The following is a 15,817-nucleotide window of genomic DNA, read 5'->3' as shown; positions in this document are numbered from 1 at the left end:
AAGTACATAATGCCCTTTGGGTCTTAGGAATAGTTAGCTGCTGGTGGTGGTGGTGATGCTTAGTATCCATGGGCAATAGTTGTTCCAAATATGAACAGAGTCAAGGAGCCCAGAGGCTAGGGTCATATTCACCTGTTGAGTTGTGTTTTTCTTGGGGAGGGTCTCACCTGAATGAGGCTAGTCTGCAGCCTGAATAGAGGTATTCCAGACTGCTATTCCTGAACAAGGGTTTGAGCTGCAAGGAAGGAGAGGGGAGGTGAGAAACAGAAACAACAGCTGTGGGAAGCCAGGAAGAGTGGGGCATTGGAGGGGTGGACCAGGCTGGAGTGATGTAGGTGGGACAGGGTGAGGTGGGCGTGACTGAAATAAGTGGGCGTAGCATGGAAAGGTGGGCGTGGCTGGCATCAGTAGGCGAGGCAGGGTGAGGTGGGCTTGGCTAAAATCAGTGGATGGGGCAGGGAAATGTGGCTGGGGTTGGATGAGGTGGCCATGGCAGGCACCAGTGGAAGAGGTAGTGTGAGGTGGGCGTGGTTTGTCTAAGTGGGCGGGGGAGGAGTAAGGTGGGCGGGGCTCTCACCAGACCCTGCAGGACTCTCTCTGTGGCGTTGAACTTCCTGGAACCAGGGTGCCGCATGTCCTCCACGTACTGCAGGTTGGTGATGGTGAAGTTGAGGGTGAATGGCACCATGAATGGGACTGTGGCTGCTGCAAGGATGGCGAAAAGAAGACCACGTCTGAGTCAGATCTGAACTGACTCTAAGTCAATTTCTGAGGACCCAGACGGAGTGCTTGAAGCAAGAGTTTGAAGCAGACAGGTGGGTGCTTTAGTTTGGACGGATAACGGAAAGCCAGGTAAGGAGAAAAGTGGGATGTTGCTAAAATGCATTACCTGGGCCCAGAAGCAGGTTAGGGGACCAGGGTGGGTGTATTGGGTTAGAATGTGTGACTACTGGAAGCTGAGGTCTCAGACTCTGCCAGGTGCTCATACCCACCCTAACAGACTCTAGCTGAGAAGTTAAAAGGAAAAAGGACCGGGACAGTCTCATGCTTTGGGGAACAAGAAGGAAAAAAAGAGTCAACTCAATCCCATTGAACATTGAACAACAACAACGAAACATCAAACAGCAGTCCTTAAAGCAGACCTTCTCTCACCTGCTTTACTTGGCTACCCTTCCCCACTCAATCCCCAAACTCCCAGAACTCGCCCTTCCTTTAATAAAGAGGAGACCACATGGTAGACAGACATAGTTACCGTGGTTACGGCCACACTAGTGAGTCAGATTTGTTTTCAAATCCCCTCTCTGCCCCTCACCAGCCGAGTGACTGTGGACATGTTACCTGTCCATACCTCAGTTTCTTCCACTGTAGTACAATGGGCATAATGGGCCAGGCGCGGTGGCTCATGCCTGTGATCCCAGCACTTTGGGAGGCCAAGGCAGGCAGATCACTTGAGGTCAGGAATTCGGGACCAGCCTGGCCAAGACGGTGAAATCCCGTCTCTACTAAAAATACAAAAATTAGCCAGGCTTGGTGGCATGCACTTGTAATCCCGGCTACTCAGGAGGCTGAGGCAGGGGAATCACTTGAACCCGGGAGATGGAGGCTGCACTGAGCTGAGATTATACCACTGCACTCCAGCCTGGGCGACAGAGCCAGACTGTCTCAAACCAAAAAAAAAAAAAAAAAAAGGCGACGAGGGGCATAATGATATTTTGGAGGGAAATTAGGAAGGTTACATGACTGTTAAAAAGAACACATCTCCAGGGCATTACACTGAGTGGAAAAGAAGCCAAATCCAAAGGTGACATGTTGGACATTTCCATTTAAATAACATACTCAAAATAAAATTGTAGCGAGGGAGATGGAGATGGAGAGCAGAATAGCAATGGTTATTCTATTCAATAGTGTTGGGCTCGGTGGGCATGATTATGAAGGGTAGCATGAGGGGAATCTTTGGGGGAATGGAACAGTTCTGAATCTTGATGTTGGTGGTGATTATAGGGCTACGCCCATGTGATAAAAATTGCATAGGGCTACCCACACACACGCACACACACATGCATGGACACACACGTGCATGCCCACACATGTGCACATGCACACACACGTGCAAAGACTCACACATACGTGCACACATGCACACACATGCATGCACACACGAGCACACGTGTGCACACACGTGCATGCACACACACAAGCTGACATACGCATACACAGGTAAAACCAGTAAAATGGATTTTAACAACGTCAATGTCCTGCTTTTGATATTGTATTAGAGTTATGTAAGATGTAGCCACTGGGGAGAAACTGGGTGAAGGGTACAGGGGAACGCTACACTATTTTTGCAACATCCCCTGAATTTATTATTTATTTCAAAATGAAAAGTTATTTATCATTTATTTATATTATTTTATTATATTTATTTATTTCAAAATGAAAAGTTATTTATTATTTATTTATATTATTTATTATTTATTTTATTATATTTAATATTTATTTCAAAATGAAAAGTTAAAAATAAAAAAAATAGCACATGGTGTGCCATATAGTAAGTGCTCAATAACTTGGTTGTCTTTTATTGTTAATTGTAATTGCTTGTTCCATTTCAGTCTTCCCCAATACACTGTAAACTTGGTGAGGGGAGGGACTGCATTTGACTTAGTCAACATCTTATCCCCTCTGCCTAGCCCAGAATAGGTGCCTGATAAATATTTGTTAAACCAAATTCCCTGGTAGCCCCCATGCTAGGTGTTCTTACATAGCGTTGCATTTAACATTTGCAACCAATTTATGAAATATTATTATCCCCACTTGGCAGGTGAGAAAACTGAGGTACTGAGAGGGTAAGTAAATTGCTCAAGGTCAACATGGCTGGAGAATGAGGAGGACCCTTCTCCTGTTCTTGATGAGTTCGGCGCGGAGCGGGGATGACCATGACTGCTCCAGGCTTCCTCATGCCATCTTTCCAGCATCTCCCAGTTATATCTATAGTTTCTATAACTATAGATATAGAAATATATATAGTTATATACAGAGAAACATACATATATCACTATATACAGTTACAGACATAGAAACTCTATCTATAACCATATATATAACTATAACTATATAGAGAGACACTATATATGCAACTATGTGTTTTATATATATGGTTACTATATGGTAACTATATAGTAACTATATATGGTTATATATAACCATATATATATAGTTTATATATATAGTTTATATATAGTTATGGCTATATAAATAGCTATATATAACATATATGTTACATTATAATCATAAATATATTTTTATATAACATAATATATAATATATAGTTATAACATCTATCTATTATCTATCTATCTATCTATCTATCACCAAATAGAAACTTTTGAACTGAAAAATAAAGTAACTGAGATAAAAAGAATTCAATGGACGGGCAGAATGGAGCTGACAGAGAAAAGGCTTGGTGATTGTGAAAACATTCTATAAAAATTATTAAACCTGAAAGTTGGAGAGGAAAAAAAGGTTGACAAATAACAAAATGAACAGCACCTCAGGGACTCTTGGGGCAACATCACTTCGTTGGAGGTCCGAAGGGGAGAAAGAATCAGAGCAGAAAACAAAGTTGAAGATATAGTCTCACATCATTTCCCAAATTGCTTGAAAAACAAACCCTTTGAGACTCAAGAAGCTGAGAGAACTTTAAGCAGGATAAACTCAGAGAAAACCATGCCCAGACACATCGTAATCAAACTACTGAAAATGAATGATGAAGAACAAATTTCGAAAGCACCTAGAAAAAGTGACCTCATTGATCATGGAATGACTTGCTTTATAATACACGGTACATATGTACAAGCCCAGAGGAGTTAGGCATGTCACATAAATGGTTGAATTGATTAGGGCCGAGCAGTGAGGAAGTGGAGAGTGAACATCCTGTCTACAGCGTGTAAAAAGTTTGCAGTATTGTGACTCACAAAACAGGAGGCTGGAAGGCAGAATTTAAATTACAGGACCCCAGGTTCTATCCAATAACTCCAGAATCACAAGGCAGGGTTAAGGGTTAGGAATGCCCAGTTTCCATCTTTTTTTTTTTTTTTTTTTTTTTTGCTGAGATGGAGCCTCGCTCCGTTGCCCAGGATGGAGTGCAGTGGCACGATCTTGGCCACTGAGAAAATTTCCAGATGAGGCAGGAAAATTGCACGAACCCAGGAGGTAGAGGTTCCAGTGAGCCAAGAGCGTGTCACTGCACTCCAGCATGAGTGACAGAGTGAGACTCCATCTCAAAAAAAAAAAAAAAAAAAAAAAAAAAAAAAAAAAATTAAATTAAAAAAAATAGAAAGTTGAGAAGATACCAACCATAGCTGGTCTCCAGGAATCACTAGTGCAAAACTCCTGAGGCTGGACAGAGGTTAGGGTGCTAGAATACCACTCAAGTACCTGGGATGGTCAAAATTTAGAGAGTGGGCCAGGAGTGGTGGCTCATGCCTATAATCCCAGCACTTTGGGAGGCCGAGGCAGGTGGATCACCTGAGGTCAGGAGTTCGAGACCAGCCTGGCCAACATGGTGAAACCCTGTCTCTACTAAAAATACAAAAAATTAGCCAGATGTGGTGGCACATGCCTGTAATCCCAGCTACTTGGGAGGCTGAGGTAGGAGAATCACTTGAACCTGGGAGGCGAAGGTTGCAGTGAGCCAAGATCACGCCATTGCACTCCAGCCTGGGTGACAGAACAGGACTCCATGTAAAAATAATAATAATAATAATAAATAAAAGAAAGGAAAAAGAAATTAAAGAGTGAGACGGAGAGCGGAACAGGCTGAGGCTGGGTGGTCAGCAGGGAAGAGACCGTGCAGTGTTAAATTTCATAGACACCAGAGAGGAGCTTCCTACCTGTGGAGCTGGGGATGGAGGATGTGGAAATTCCTGGGGAGAATGTAGAAGTCACTGGAGCTGAGAAAAAAAGAACATGGAAAAATGATTGGGTGTCTTCCTAAAGGAATGTGGCACAGGAACTGCTAATTGGTATTTGGGCTTCTATCTTGACTCACACCAAGACCTTGATGGGTTAGGGGCTGCTCTGAGGCTGTGGCTGGGCCCGTAAGGAGGGGAATGATCAGTTTCTTTTTTGAGGAATGCACCTTGGGGAGGAAGGGTCCCAAGGCCATTGGAATATCACAGCTTTGAATACTCACTGCTGGTGGCAGGGGTCTGGTACCGAAGGTTATAACCTGCAGATAGGGAGGAAAGAGTAAAGAAGGACTATTATGATGGGTGAGAGGTAGGGGAGGGGATGATGGTAGATCTAGAAATGGAAATCATGGGAAACTTTCATATGACCCCATCTGGGCTATCCCTCAGCCAGCCAGAGGGAGGGGAAGGGCTTCCACCTTAGATGCGTGACTTCAGCTCACAAAGGAACCTCCATCGTCTCAGCCCAGAGTTGCCAAAGTTGAACAAGTCATGGACATTTCATTGAGAAGAGGTGGGGCCAAGATCTTTTGTGAATAAAGGATAATGGCTACATTTTATTTAGTACCTATTTTGTGCTTTGTCCTTTGACAATAATGGTGGAGATCATCACTATTATTATTCCTGAAATAAAAATATGATAATAGCTGTCCCTATTTATTGGGAATCTAGTATGCACCAGCAATAATAATAAATACATTACAAGGGTAGAAAGACACATATATGGATGAGTGAGCTTTCTGATCTTATTTGTATTGTCTCTACCCATAAACATAATTTAGTTTGATTCTTACTCTCTCAGCTTACCTCCTTTCACAAAATTTCATGATAGTACAATTTTTTTCCAACTTTGTTTCTGTGTGTGTGTGTGTGTGTGTGTGTGTGTGTGTGTGTGTGTCTGTGTGTGATGTAGAATTGACAAAAATGTGATGGGTGAATAGAGTGGTATTTTTAGGTAAAAGTATAGAGAGATAAGGGATAGAAACGGTTCATATGGAGCAGGGTGCGGTGGCTCACGCCTGTAATCCCAGCACTTTGGAAGACCTAGATAGGCGGATCACTTGAGGTCAGGAGTTCAAGACAATCCTGGACAACACGGTGAAACCCCATCTCCACTAAGAACACAAAAATTAGCATGGCATGGCGGTAGGCACCTGTAATCCCAGCTACTCAGGAGGCTGAGGCAGGAGAATCGCTTGAACCCAGGAGGCGGAGGTTGCAGTGAGCTGAGATCGTGCCATTGCACTCCAGCCTGTGCGACAGAGAGAAACTGTGTCTCAAAAAGAAAAGAAGAGAAGAGAAAAAGAAAGAAAGAAAGAAGAAAGAAGGAAAGAGAGAAAGAAAGAGAAGGAAAGAGAGAGAGAGAGAAAGAGAGAAAGAAAGAAAGAAAAAGAGAGAAAGAAAGAGAAAGAAAGAAAGAGAGAGAGAGAAAGAAAAGAAAGAAGGAAGGAAGGAAGGAAAGAAAGAAAGAAAGAAAGAAAGAAAGAAAGAAAGAAAGAAAGAAAGAAAGAAAGAAAGAAAGAAAGAAAGAAAGAAAGAAAGAAAGAAAGAAAGAAAGAAAGAGAAAGAAAGAAAGAAAGAGAAAGAAAGGAGAGGGAGGGAGGGAGGGAGGGAGGGAGGGAGGAAGGAAGGAAGGAAGGGTTAGTATGGTTTGGAATACTGGGGAAAATCTGGCGAAACAGATGTGGTGGTGAAAACAAGAGACTTCAGGATGACAGGAGTGGCATTACCATTGGAGCAAGAAAGGAATTGGGGATAAGAGAAGTTGCCATGAGTGTTTCTCTGGGTCATGGATTGCATCTCCTTTGAGGCTCTGTGAGAGATACAAGGAAAGACGGAACCCAGGGCAGCCCTGTAATTCACATGGGTTGTTCCTGAATTATCTCATTTGATTATCAGAACAATCCCACATGGTATTTTTATTCCATTCTACAGAGAGGACACTAAAGTCTAGGGAGGTTACATGGCTTGTCCTGCATCCAACAAAACAGACATCTGTCTGTCATTCAATAGTACCACACTGTTAAGCTGTGCCCTAAATTAGTCATAATCCTATGGACACAGAACAGGATGTGTACTTGATACTACAGTGAAATACTTTGTGTGTATTATCTCCTATGTCAAGGATGGAGGAGTATATATCCTCTATTTCAAATCAGATATAAAGGAAATCTCCAAGTGGATTCAGAGGGGAAATAACAAATTCAGCATTAGGTTAGATCATTAGCACAGAGGCCATTCATGCCTCATTCCTGTCCTAAGATTGGGGCTTGCTGTATTTGGACGATCCACAGTGATGTCTTGTAGTTAGGAGCCTGGAGTTTTCATGAGTCTTTCATGAGTATTGAGGGATTTTAGCAAGTGTGGTATGTTCTGAAACATGAATTAGATCCTCTTTGGCGCTCTGTGAATAGTGCAAAGAAAATTTAGACTTATTTTACATTCGCTGGTTTGCCTGGTTTTCTTGAAACTTCTGAGACTGGGCCAAGCGAAGCCCTATCATTTACTTAGGTTATGAGGTTTTTGTATTATTTGATCTTCATAATAATCTTAGCTCACATTTTCAAAATTAAAAAAAAAAAAAATCCATTCCGAAAATAGGGGCAGGTGAGGTGGCTCCCACCTGTAATCCCAGCACTTTGGGAGGCCTTTGGGTGGGTCACTTGAGATCAGGAGTTTGAGACTAGCCTGGCCAACATGGTGAAACCCCATCTCTACAAAAATACAAAAATTAGCGAGGTGTGGTGGTGAGCGCCTCTAGTCACAGCTACTCAAGAGGCTGAGGCAGGAGAATCGCTTCAACCTGGGAGGCGGAGGCTGCAGTGATACAAGATTGTACCACTGCGCTCCAGACTGGGTGCCAGAGGGAGACTCCATTAAAAACAACAACAACAACAAACTGAACCCTTTGGGCAAGATTAGTGAGACATAGCACATATGGCTGGGCACAGTGGCTCACGCCTATAATCCCAGCACTTTGAGAGACTGAGGTGGGTGGATCACGGGAGGTCAGGAGTTCGAGACCAGCCTGGCCGACATGGTGAAACCCATCTCTGCAAAATTACAAAAATTAGCCAGGCGTGGTGGCAGGCACCTGTAGTCCCAGCTACCCGAGAGGCTGAGGCAGGAGAATCACTTGAACCCGGGATGTGGAGGCTGCAGTGAGCCAAGACTGTACCACTGCACTCCAGCCTGGGCACTAGAGGGAAACTCTATCAAAAATAAATAAATAAATAAATAAGGACACTGAATCCTTTTGGCAGGATTAGAGGATTAGTAAGACATAACACATATGGGCAGGCACGGAGGCTCACGCCTGTAATCCCAGCACTTTGGGAGGCTGAGGCAGGTGGATCACCTGAGGTCAGGAGTTTGAGACCAGCCTGGCCAACATGGTGAAACCCTGTCTCTACTAAAAATACAAAAATTAGCCAGGCGTGGTGGCGGGCACCTGTAGTCCCAGCTACTCAAGAGGCTGAGGGAGGAGAATCGCTTGAACCCGGGAGGCGGAGGCTGCAGTGAGCTAAGATTGTACCACTGCACTCCAGTCCAGGCGCCAGAGGGAGACTCTCTCAAAAAAAAAAAAAAAAAAAAAAAAAAAAAAAATTGGACATTGAATCCTTTGGGCGGGATTAGTGAGACATAACACATATAAGAAGTTCTGTAAATATTAGCTTTTACAGTAAATATAAGCTTTTATTGTAGGTGTTCTTGTTGGTGATGTTGCTAAGAGCATTGTTCCAGAAGCTTAGAGGGTAGCAGGACTTTCCCAGGGCCACATGGTGAGCAGCACCAGGACTTGGGATTCACCAAAACACACACTGTTAACAGCTACTTTTAAGTCACTCTCGATGACTTGTAATGAAATACAAGGCAGGTTGTCATCCAGGTATAAAGAAAATGTCTAAGGTGGTATAGTGAGGACAGAGTTAATCAAACTTTAGCTTAAATTGTTGTATTAGAAGCTCCTTGATAGGCTTTTCCATCCTGAGATGTGTGGGCTTATTCATGCTGGGTCTGCAGCGTTGCTTAGAAGTTAGGGTGGTGGCCAGGTGTGGTGACTCATGCATTATGGGAAGCCGAGGCGGGTGGATCACCTGAGGTCAGGAGTTCGAGACCAGCCTGACCAACATGGTGAAACCCTGTCTCTACTAAAAATACAAAAAGTAGCCTGGCGTGGTGGCGTGTGCCTGTAATCCCAGCTACTGGAGAGGCTGAGGCAGGAGAATTGCTTGAACCCAGGAGGCGGAGGTTGCAGTGAGCCAAGATCACACCACTGTACTTCAGTCTGGGTGACAGAGCGAGACTCTGTCTTTAAAAAAAAAAAAAAAAATTTAATTAAATAAATAAATAAATAAAAAGGAGAAGAAGTTAGGGTGGCTAGATTTTAGAGTCAGTTTGGGGTTTGAATCCCAATTCTACTACTTAGCTATCAAAACTTGGGCAAACAGATTCTCTGCCCTGAGCCTTGTTTGTTTCTCGGGTGTGTATATTTTACAGCCTGCTGAGACTTTGGGTAAGGTTAGTAAAACATAATATACATATGAAGTTCGGTATCACAGGAATCCCTCAATAAATATTAACCTTAATCATAGGTGTCCCTGTTGGTATTGTTGCCAACAGCATTGTTGCAAAGGGCTTTATTGCTAAACACATTACTCAGAGTTTTTTGGTTTGTTTTGCGAGTGGAGTGTATAGTTCCAGCTGACCTTTGGAGAAAATAAAGGGCCACCAGCTGCTATAAAGAAGAGAAAGATGAAGATGAGTGACTGCATTGGGAACCTGTTGCCTGTTGGGGAAGAATTATGTCTAATCACCACAATAAGCCTGGCTTTTCCCTTCCTTCCTTGATTCTGCATGCTCCCAGTGGGCCTCTGAATGGTCATGGGGATGAGAAGGCTGTGGAGGGAATCTTTATTTCCAGCTGAAAGAAGCTTCTTCTTTTTTGAGACGGAGTCCCGCTCTGTTGCCAGGCTGGAGTGCAGTGGCGTGATCTTGGCTCACTGCAACCTCCGCCTCCCAGGTTCAAGCAGTTTTCCTGCCTCCGCGTACCGAATAGTTGGGATTACAGGCACACGCCACCACACCCAGCTAATTTTTGCATTTTTAGTAGACATGGAGTTTCACCATGTTGGCCAGGCTGGTCTTGATCTCTTGACCTAGTGATCCGCCCGCATCGGCATCTCAAAGTGCTGACGTGAGCCAGCGTGAGCCACCATGCCCAACTGAAAGCTTCTTTTTAAGTGTGTTGAGTGGAGAGAAAACAGACTCCCCCTGGAAATTCTAGGTTGGCCCAGAACTTTGAACATAGGTAGAGGACTTGTACTACAGGGAGACCCATTTGGGGAGCAGGAGGAGCCTCCCCAACTGCAGCCCAAGTTACTCACCATTGTCAATAGCTACTCACCATTGACATAGAGGCTGTTCCTGTCCAGAGTGTAGGGTCCCAGCAGGGTGACACCGTGAGTCAACTGGCTCAGCTCCCAGTACAGCTGCTCTCTGTCCAGCTCATAGCTGGTGGAATCTGAGCGGTAGGTGCAGATGGCATCCACTCTGGTGCTTGCCCCATCCTTTTCAGCCCTAGGGAGGGACATGGGAATACAGACATACAGAGATACTTGACAGCTGATACTCTGAACAACTCCTTTCTCCAGTGGTGCCCCTTGGTGGTTTTTGTTGCTGTTGTTGTTATTTAGTTTTTCTTTCATAATCATAAACTTAACTCTGCAATCCAGCTAGACGTGGAAGAATATAAGGAAAATATGAAATCCACAGAACAGCAGTGAGCGCACAGAGATTATAGGATAGTGTGAGCAAATGGGGTGGAGGGTGCTCCTAAGCTACAGAACGAATGGTCTGGCGGTGAAGATAACACACAAGTCAAATTGATTAGTCGTCACAGTCTGAAATGGTGATCTTCTTGCTTGTCTTGACTTTTCTTTTCTTTTCTTTCTTTCTTTTTTTTTTTTTGAGACAGAGTTTCTCTCTTGTCGCCCAGGCTGGAGTGCAATGACACAATCTTGGCTCACTGCAACCTCCGCCTCGTGGGTTCAAGCGATTCTCCTGCCTCAGCCTCCAGAGTGACTGGGATTACAGGTGCCTACCACTGGGCCCGGCTAATTTTTGTATTTTTAGTAGAGACGGGATTTTGCCATGTTGGCCAGGCTGGTCTTGAACCCCTGACTTCAGGTGACTGGCCCACCTTGGCCTCCCAAAGTGCTAGAATTCCAGGCATGAGCCACCATGCCTGGCCTTAATTGTACATTTTAAAATAACTAAAAAAGTGCCAGGCGCAGTGGCTCACACCTGTAATCCCAGCACTTTGGGAGGCCGAGGCAGGTGGATCACTTATGCTGAGGAGTTCGAGACCAGCCTGGCCAAAATGGTGAAACCCCGTCTCTACTAAAAATACAAAAATTATCCGGGTGTGGTGGTGGGCGCCTATAGTCCCAGCTACTCAGGAGGCTGAGGTGAGGTGGGAGAATCACTTGAACCCAGGAGGCAGAGGTTGTGGTGAGCCGAGGTCACGCCACTGCACCCCAGGCTGAGTGACAGAGCGAGATTCCATCTCAAAAATTAAAATTAAAATTAAAAAATTACTGAAAGAAAATTCCAATACTTAATAGCACAGCAGGGTGACTATAGGCAATAATAATTTAATTGTGTATTTTAAAATAACTAAAAAAGTATAACTGGATTGTTTGTAACACAAAGAATAAATGCTTGATGGGATGAATGCCCCACTCTCTATGAAGTGATGGTCACATGTTGCATGCCTGCATCAAAACATCTCATGTACCCCATAAATACCCACCTACTGTGTACCCACAAAAATTAAAAATTAAAAAACAAAATATTATTAGTTTCTTTTTTTTTTTTTTTGAGACAGAGTCTCGCTCTGTCGCCCGGGCTGGAGTGCAGTGGCCGGATCTCAGCTCACTGCAAGCTCCGCCTCCCGGGTTTACGCCATTCTCCTGCCTCAGCCTCCCGAGTAGCTGGGACTACAGACGCCCGCCACCTCGCCCGGCTAGCTTTTTTTGTATTTTTTAGTAGAGACGGGGTTTCACCGTGTTAACCAGGATGGTCTCGATCTCCTGACCTCGTGATCCGCCCATCTCGGCCTCCCAGAGTGCTGGGATTACAGGCTTGAGCCACCGCGCCCGGCCACAAAATATTATTAGTTTCAAACAGCTAGAAGGAGGACATTGAATGGTCCCAACACAAAGAAGTGATCAATGTTTGAGATAATAGATGTGTTAATTACCTTGATCTGATCACTATATACCACAGGTATTAAGACTATAAATATGTACAATCAATATATGCCAATTAAAAAGTAAAATAAAAGGTAAATCTAAGCAACATTAAAAGAAAAAGATTTTCAAACAATGCCCCTTTTTTTAAATGGGTTTTTTTTTTTTTTTTTTTGGTGAGGGGGGTGGAATATGGCTATTATACCTAAAAATATGTTCTCTATGTTAACATGTAGTAGATTTATTATTTTTAGTGAATGAATGAATACATATTTGTACTATTTCTTAGTTTTAATTTTTTTTTTTTTTTTTTTTTTTTTTTTTTTTTGAGCAAGGTCAGGCTCTGTTGCCCAGGCTGGAGTGGAGTGGTGTAGTTTTGGCTCACTTTAACCTCTGCCTCCAGGCTTAAGTCATCCTCCCACCTCAGCCTCCCAAGTAGCTGGGATCACAGGCAGACGCCACCACACCCAGCTAAGTTTTGTATTTTTTGCAGAGACTGAGTCTCACTTTCTTGTCTGGGCTGGTCGCAAACTCCTGAGCTCAAGCCATCTGCCTGCCTTGGCCTCCCAAAGTGCTGGGATTACAGGTGTGAGCCACTGTGCCTGGGCTAGTTTTAATTTTGAATACAGTAAATATTGTTATACAAGCCCAAAGGCTCTTTGGAGTTGTGAATACTTTTTTTTTTTTTCAGACAGACTATCACTCTGTCCCCCAGGCTGGAGCACGGTGGCGCGATCTCAGCTCACTGTAATCTCCGCCTCTCCAGGTTCATGCGATTTTTGTGCCTCAGCCTCCCGAGTAGCTGGGATTACAGGCATGCGCCACCACGCCCAGCTAATTTTTGTATTTTTAGTAGAGACGGGGTTTCGCCGTGTTGACCAGGCTGGTCTCGAACTCTTGACTTCATGTTATCCACCTGCCTCAGCCTCCCAAAATGCTGGGATTACAGGCGTGAGCCACCACGCCCGGCTATGAGTACTTTTTAAGAATGCAAAAGGAGGAGAGAATGGGATAATGTTGGCCAAAGGGTACAAAGTTTAAACTATAAGGTGAGTAAGTTCTGGAGATCTAATGTATAGCATGATTACAAAGGTTAACAATGCTGTATTATATACTTGAAATTAGCAGAGAGGATTGATCTTAAATTAAACCTTCTCAACACACACACATGCGCGCACAAATGGTAACTCTGGAGAGGTGCTGGATGTGCAAATTAGCTGCATTCTGGTGACCACTTCACCAGGTTCACACATGTCAAGACGTCTAGTTGTACACTTTACATATACACAATGTTTACATGTCAATGATATGTCAACAAAGTGGAATGTAAAAGGTTGTTGAACCCAGTGAGCTTGAGAACTGCTGGTGTCAAGGTTACAAGTAAGGATTCTAGAACCAGAACCCTTGGGCTTAAAGCCAGGCTCCTCTTAAGCAAGGAACTTGATTATTTTGAGCTTCAGTTTTCTCATCCACAAGGATAATACTGTGGTTGTGAGGATAAAATAAATGAAAACACGTAAACCACTTAGATTGCTGGTGGCATGTCGTAAGAACAATGTTATGACATTCCCTGATCCTATGGAGAGATGGGGGCGGGTAGGGTCAGTGGAGCTCAGCTGAGGACAGTTTTGATCTCTTTTCATGGTGCCATGTGAGTAGAAGACCCACCCCTCTGGCAGGGGATCTGAGTTGACTGAATGGAGGACCTCACAGAGAGGCTGCAGGGTTGTGAGGTGTAAGGAAAGGGTACTGAATCCGCTGAGCCCAGAGAACACTGAGGGGACACAAGCAGAGAGGAAAAGACAGGTCATTAAAAACTAGATGATGTGCTGATAGATGCAGCAAACCACTATGGCGCATGTACACCTATGTAACAAACCAGCACGTTCTGCACATGTATCGCAGAACTTAAAGTAAAATTAAAAAAAAAAAAAATAATGGATTTTTTCCCTTTGATTCAGTAAGATTGACTTTGGGAAAGTCCCTATCTCTTTCTAGGGAACAAACTGCAGAGCTGTGGTGTCTGGAGTTTGACCCTAATGTGGTAGAGATGGGCTGGGGCCAGGAAGCTGTCAGGGATTCTGGGGATACCTTTGGCAAAGATGCTATACCAATTGCTGCTGTGAGTCCTAATTAAATGAGCATTTACAATGGTCCAGGCACTCTGCTAAGTGATTAAGAGTAAGAGACTGTCGGGAGGCTGGGGCAGGAGAATTGCTTGAACCTGGGAGGTGGAGGTTGCTGTGAGCTAAGATCACGTCACTGTACTCCAGCCTGGGTGACAGAGTGAGACTCCATTTCAAAAAAAAAAAAACAGAGAGAAAAGAGCAAGAGACTGTTACTATCACCAATAGAATAAGAGACTGTTATTATCACCAAGAGTAAAAGAATGTTATCATCACCATTTTATAATGTGATTGAGGAACAGAGAGGCTGTGCGTCTTGCCCAGGGTCACACAGCTAGCAAACTGTAGAGCCGACGTTCAAACCGAGGCACTTTGGGTCTATTATGCTATACTGCCTCTCAGCAAAAGCCCAAGTCGCTGTGGCTGCTGGGGGTGTGGGAGTCAAAGAAAGGACTGAATTGGGGTTGCTGTAGGTGCCGTGAAGGGGGGGGTCTCACCTGAGCGAGGTCAGCCTGCAGCCAGCATAGAGGGAACCAATACTGCTGTTCTGGAACAAGGGCTCGAGCTGGAAAGGAATGAGAGAGAGATGAGGAGGAGGACGGGCCGAGACATTAGAGGAGTGGGCATTGGCTGGGGGGCTCTCACCAGCTGCTGCAGGGGCCTCTCAGTGGCATTGAATATTTCAGAGCCCAGGCGCCCCATGTCCTTCGTGTACTGCAGGTTGGTGATGGTGAAGTTGACAGTCAAAGGCACCAACAAAGGCACGCCAGCTGCAGAAAGGGAGGGTAAGAAGAGACCGGTCCTAAGTCAGACCCTGGGCAGTGGGGCGTGGGAGGAAAGGCTCCGAGGACACATTTCAACTCCAGCATCCAGCTGGGGTCCAGCCTGGGCCATCCTACTTGAAATACCTGATGTAGCAGTCACTGTCTGAGACCTTCCTATGTGGGGTGACCAGTGATTCCAGTTTGCTCAGGGCTGTATGGGCTGAGATGGCCAGGCGTGGTGGCTCACGCCTGCAATCCCAGCACTTTGGGAGGCCAAGGGTGGATCACGAGGTCAAGAGATGGAGACCATCCTGGCCAACATGGTGAAACCCTGTCTCTACTGAAAATACAAAAATTAGCTGGGTGTGGTGGCACACACCTTGTAGTCCCAGCTACTCGGGAGGCTGAGGCAGGAGAATCCCTTGAACCAGGGAGGCAGAGGTTGCAGTGAGCCAAGATTGAGCCACTGCACTCCAGCTTGGTGACAGAATGGGATTTCATCTCAAAAAAAAAAAAGAAAAGAAAAGTGAGACAGGGCCGGGTGCAGTGACTCATGCCTGTGATCCCAGCACTTTGAGTGGCCGAGGAGGGTGGATCACCTGAGGTCAGGAGTTCGAGAGCAGCCTGCTCAACATAGTGAAACCCTGTTTCTACTAAAAATAGAAAAAATTAGCCAGGCATGGTGCTATGCACCTGTAGTCCCAGCT

The 15,817-nt window shown here is 44.7% G+C and overlaps 1 protein-coding gene across 1 annotated transcript in view; it reads right to left on the bottom strand.

Annotated features, from left to right (window-relative positions):
- Nucleotides 1-15,817, bottom strand: part of MUC16 (mucin 16, cell surface associated) — a 222,716-nt gene that overhangs the window by 86,344 nt on the left and 120,555 nt on the right. Inside the window, exons 11-18 of the mRNA XM_030936547.1 lie at nt 14,992-15,116; nt 14,844-14,911; nt 13,932-13,994; nt 10,375-10,547; nt 5,192-5,227; nt 4,890-4,949; nt 578-705; nt 168-235 (exon numbers count right to left, since the gene is read on the bottom strand). Coding sequence (XP_030792407.1) covers nt 168-235; nt 578-705; nt 4,890-4,949; nt 5,192-5,227; nt 10,375-10,547; nt 13,932-13,994; nt 14,844-14,911; nt 14,992-15,116 — 721 coding nt within the window. The remainder of the gene's footprint in view (nt 1-167; nt 236-577; nt 706-4,889; nt 4,950-5,191; nt 5,228-10,374; nt 10,548-13,931; nt 13,995-14,843; nt 14,912-14,991; nt 15,117-15,817) is intronic.

Source organism: Rhinopithecus roxellana, chromosome 8 (genome assembly GCF_007565055.1).
Source record: "Rhinopithecus roxellana isolate Shanxi Qingling chromosome 8, ASM756505v1, whole genome shotgun sequence".
In the NCBI taxonomy this organism is placed as follows: Eukaryota; Metazoa; Chordata; class Mammalia; order Primates; family Cercopithecidae; genus Rhinopithecus; species Rhinopithecus roxellana.
Note: the sequence above shows the minus strand (reverse complement) of the source record. Positions and strands in the feature narration are given on the sequence as shown.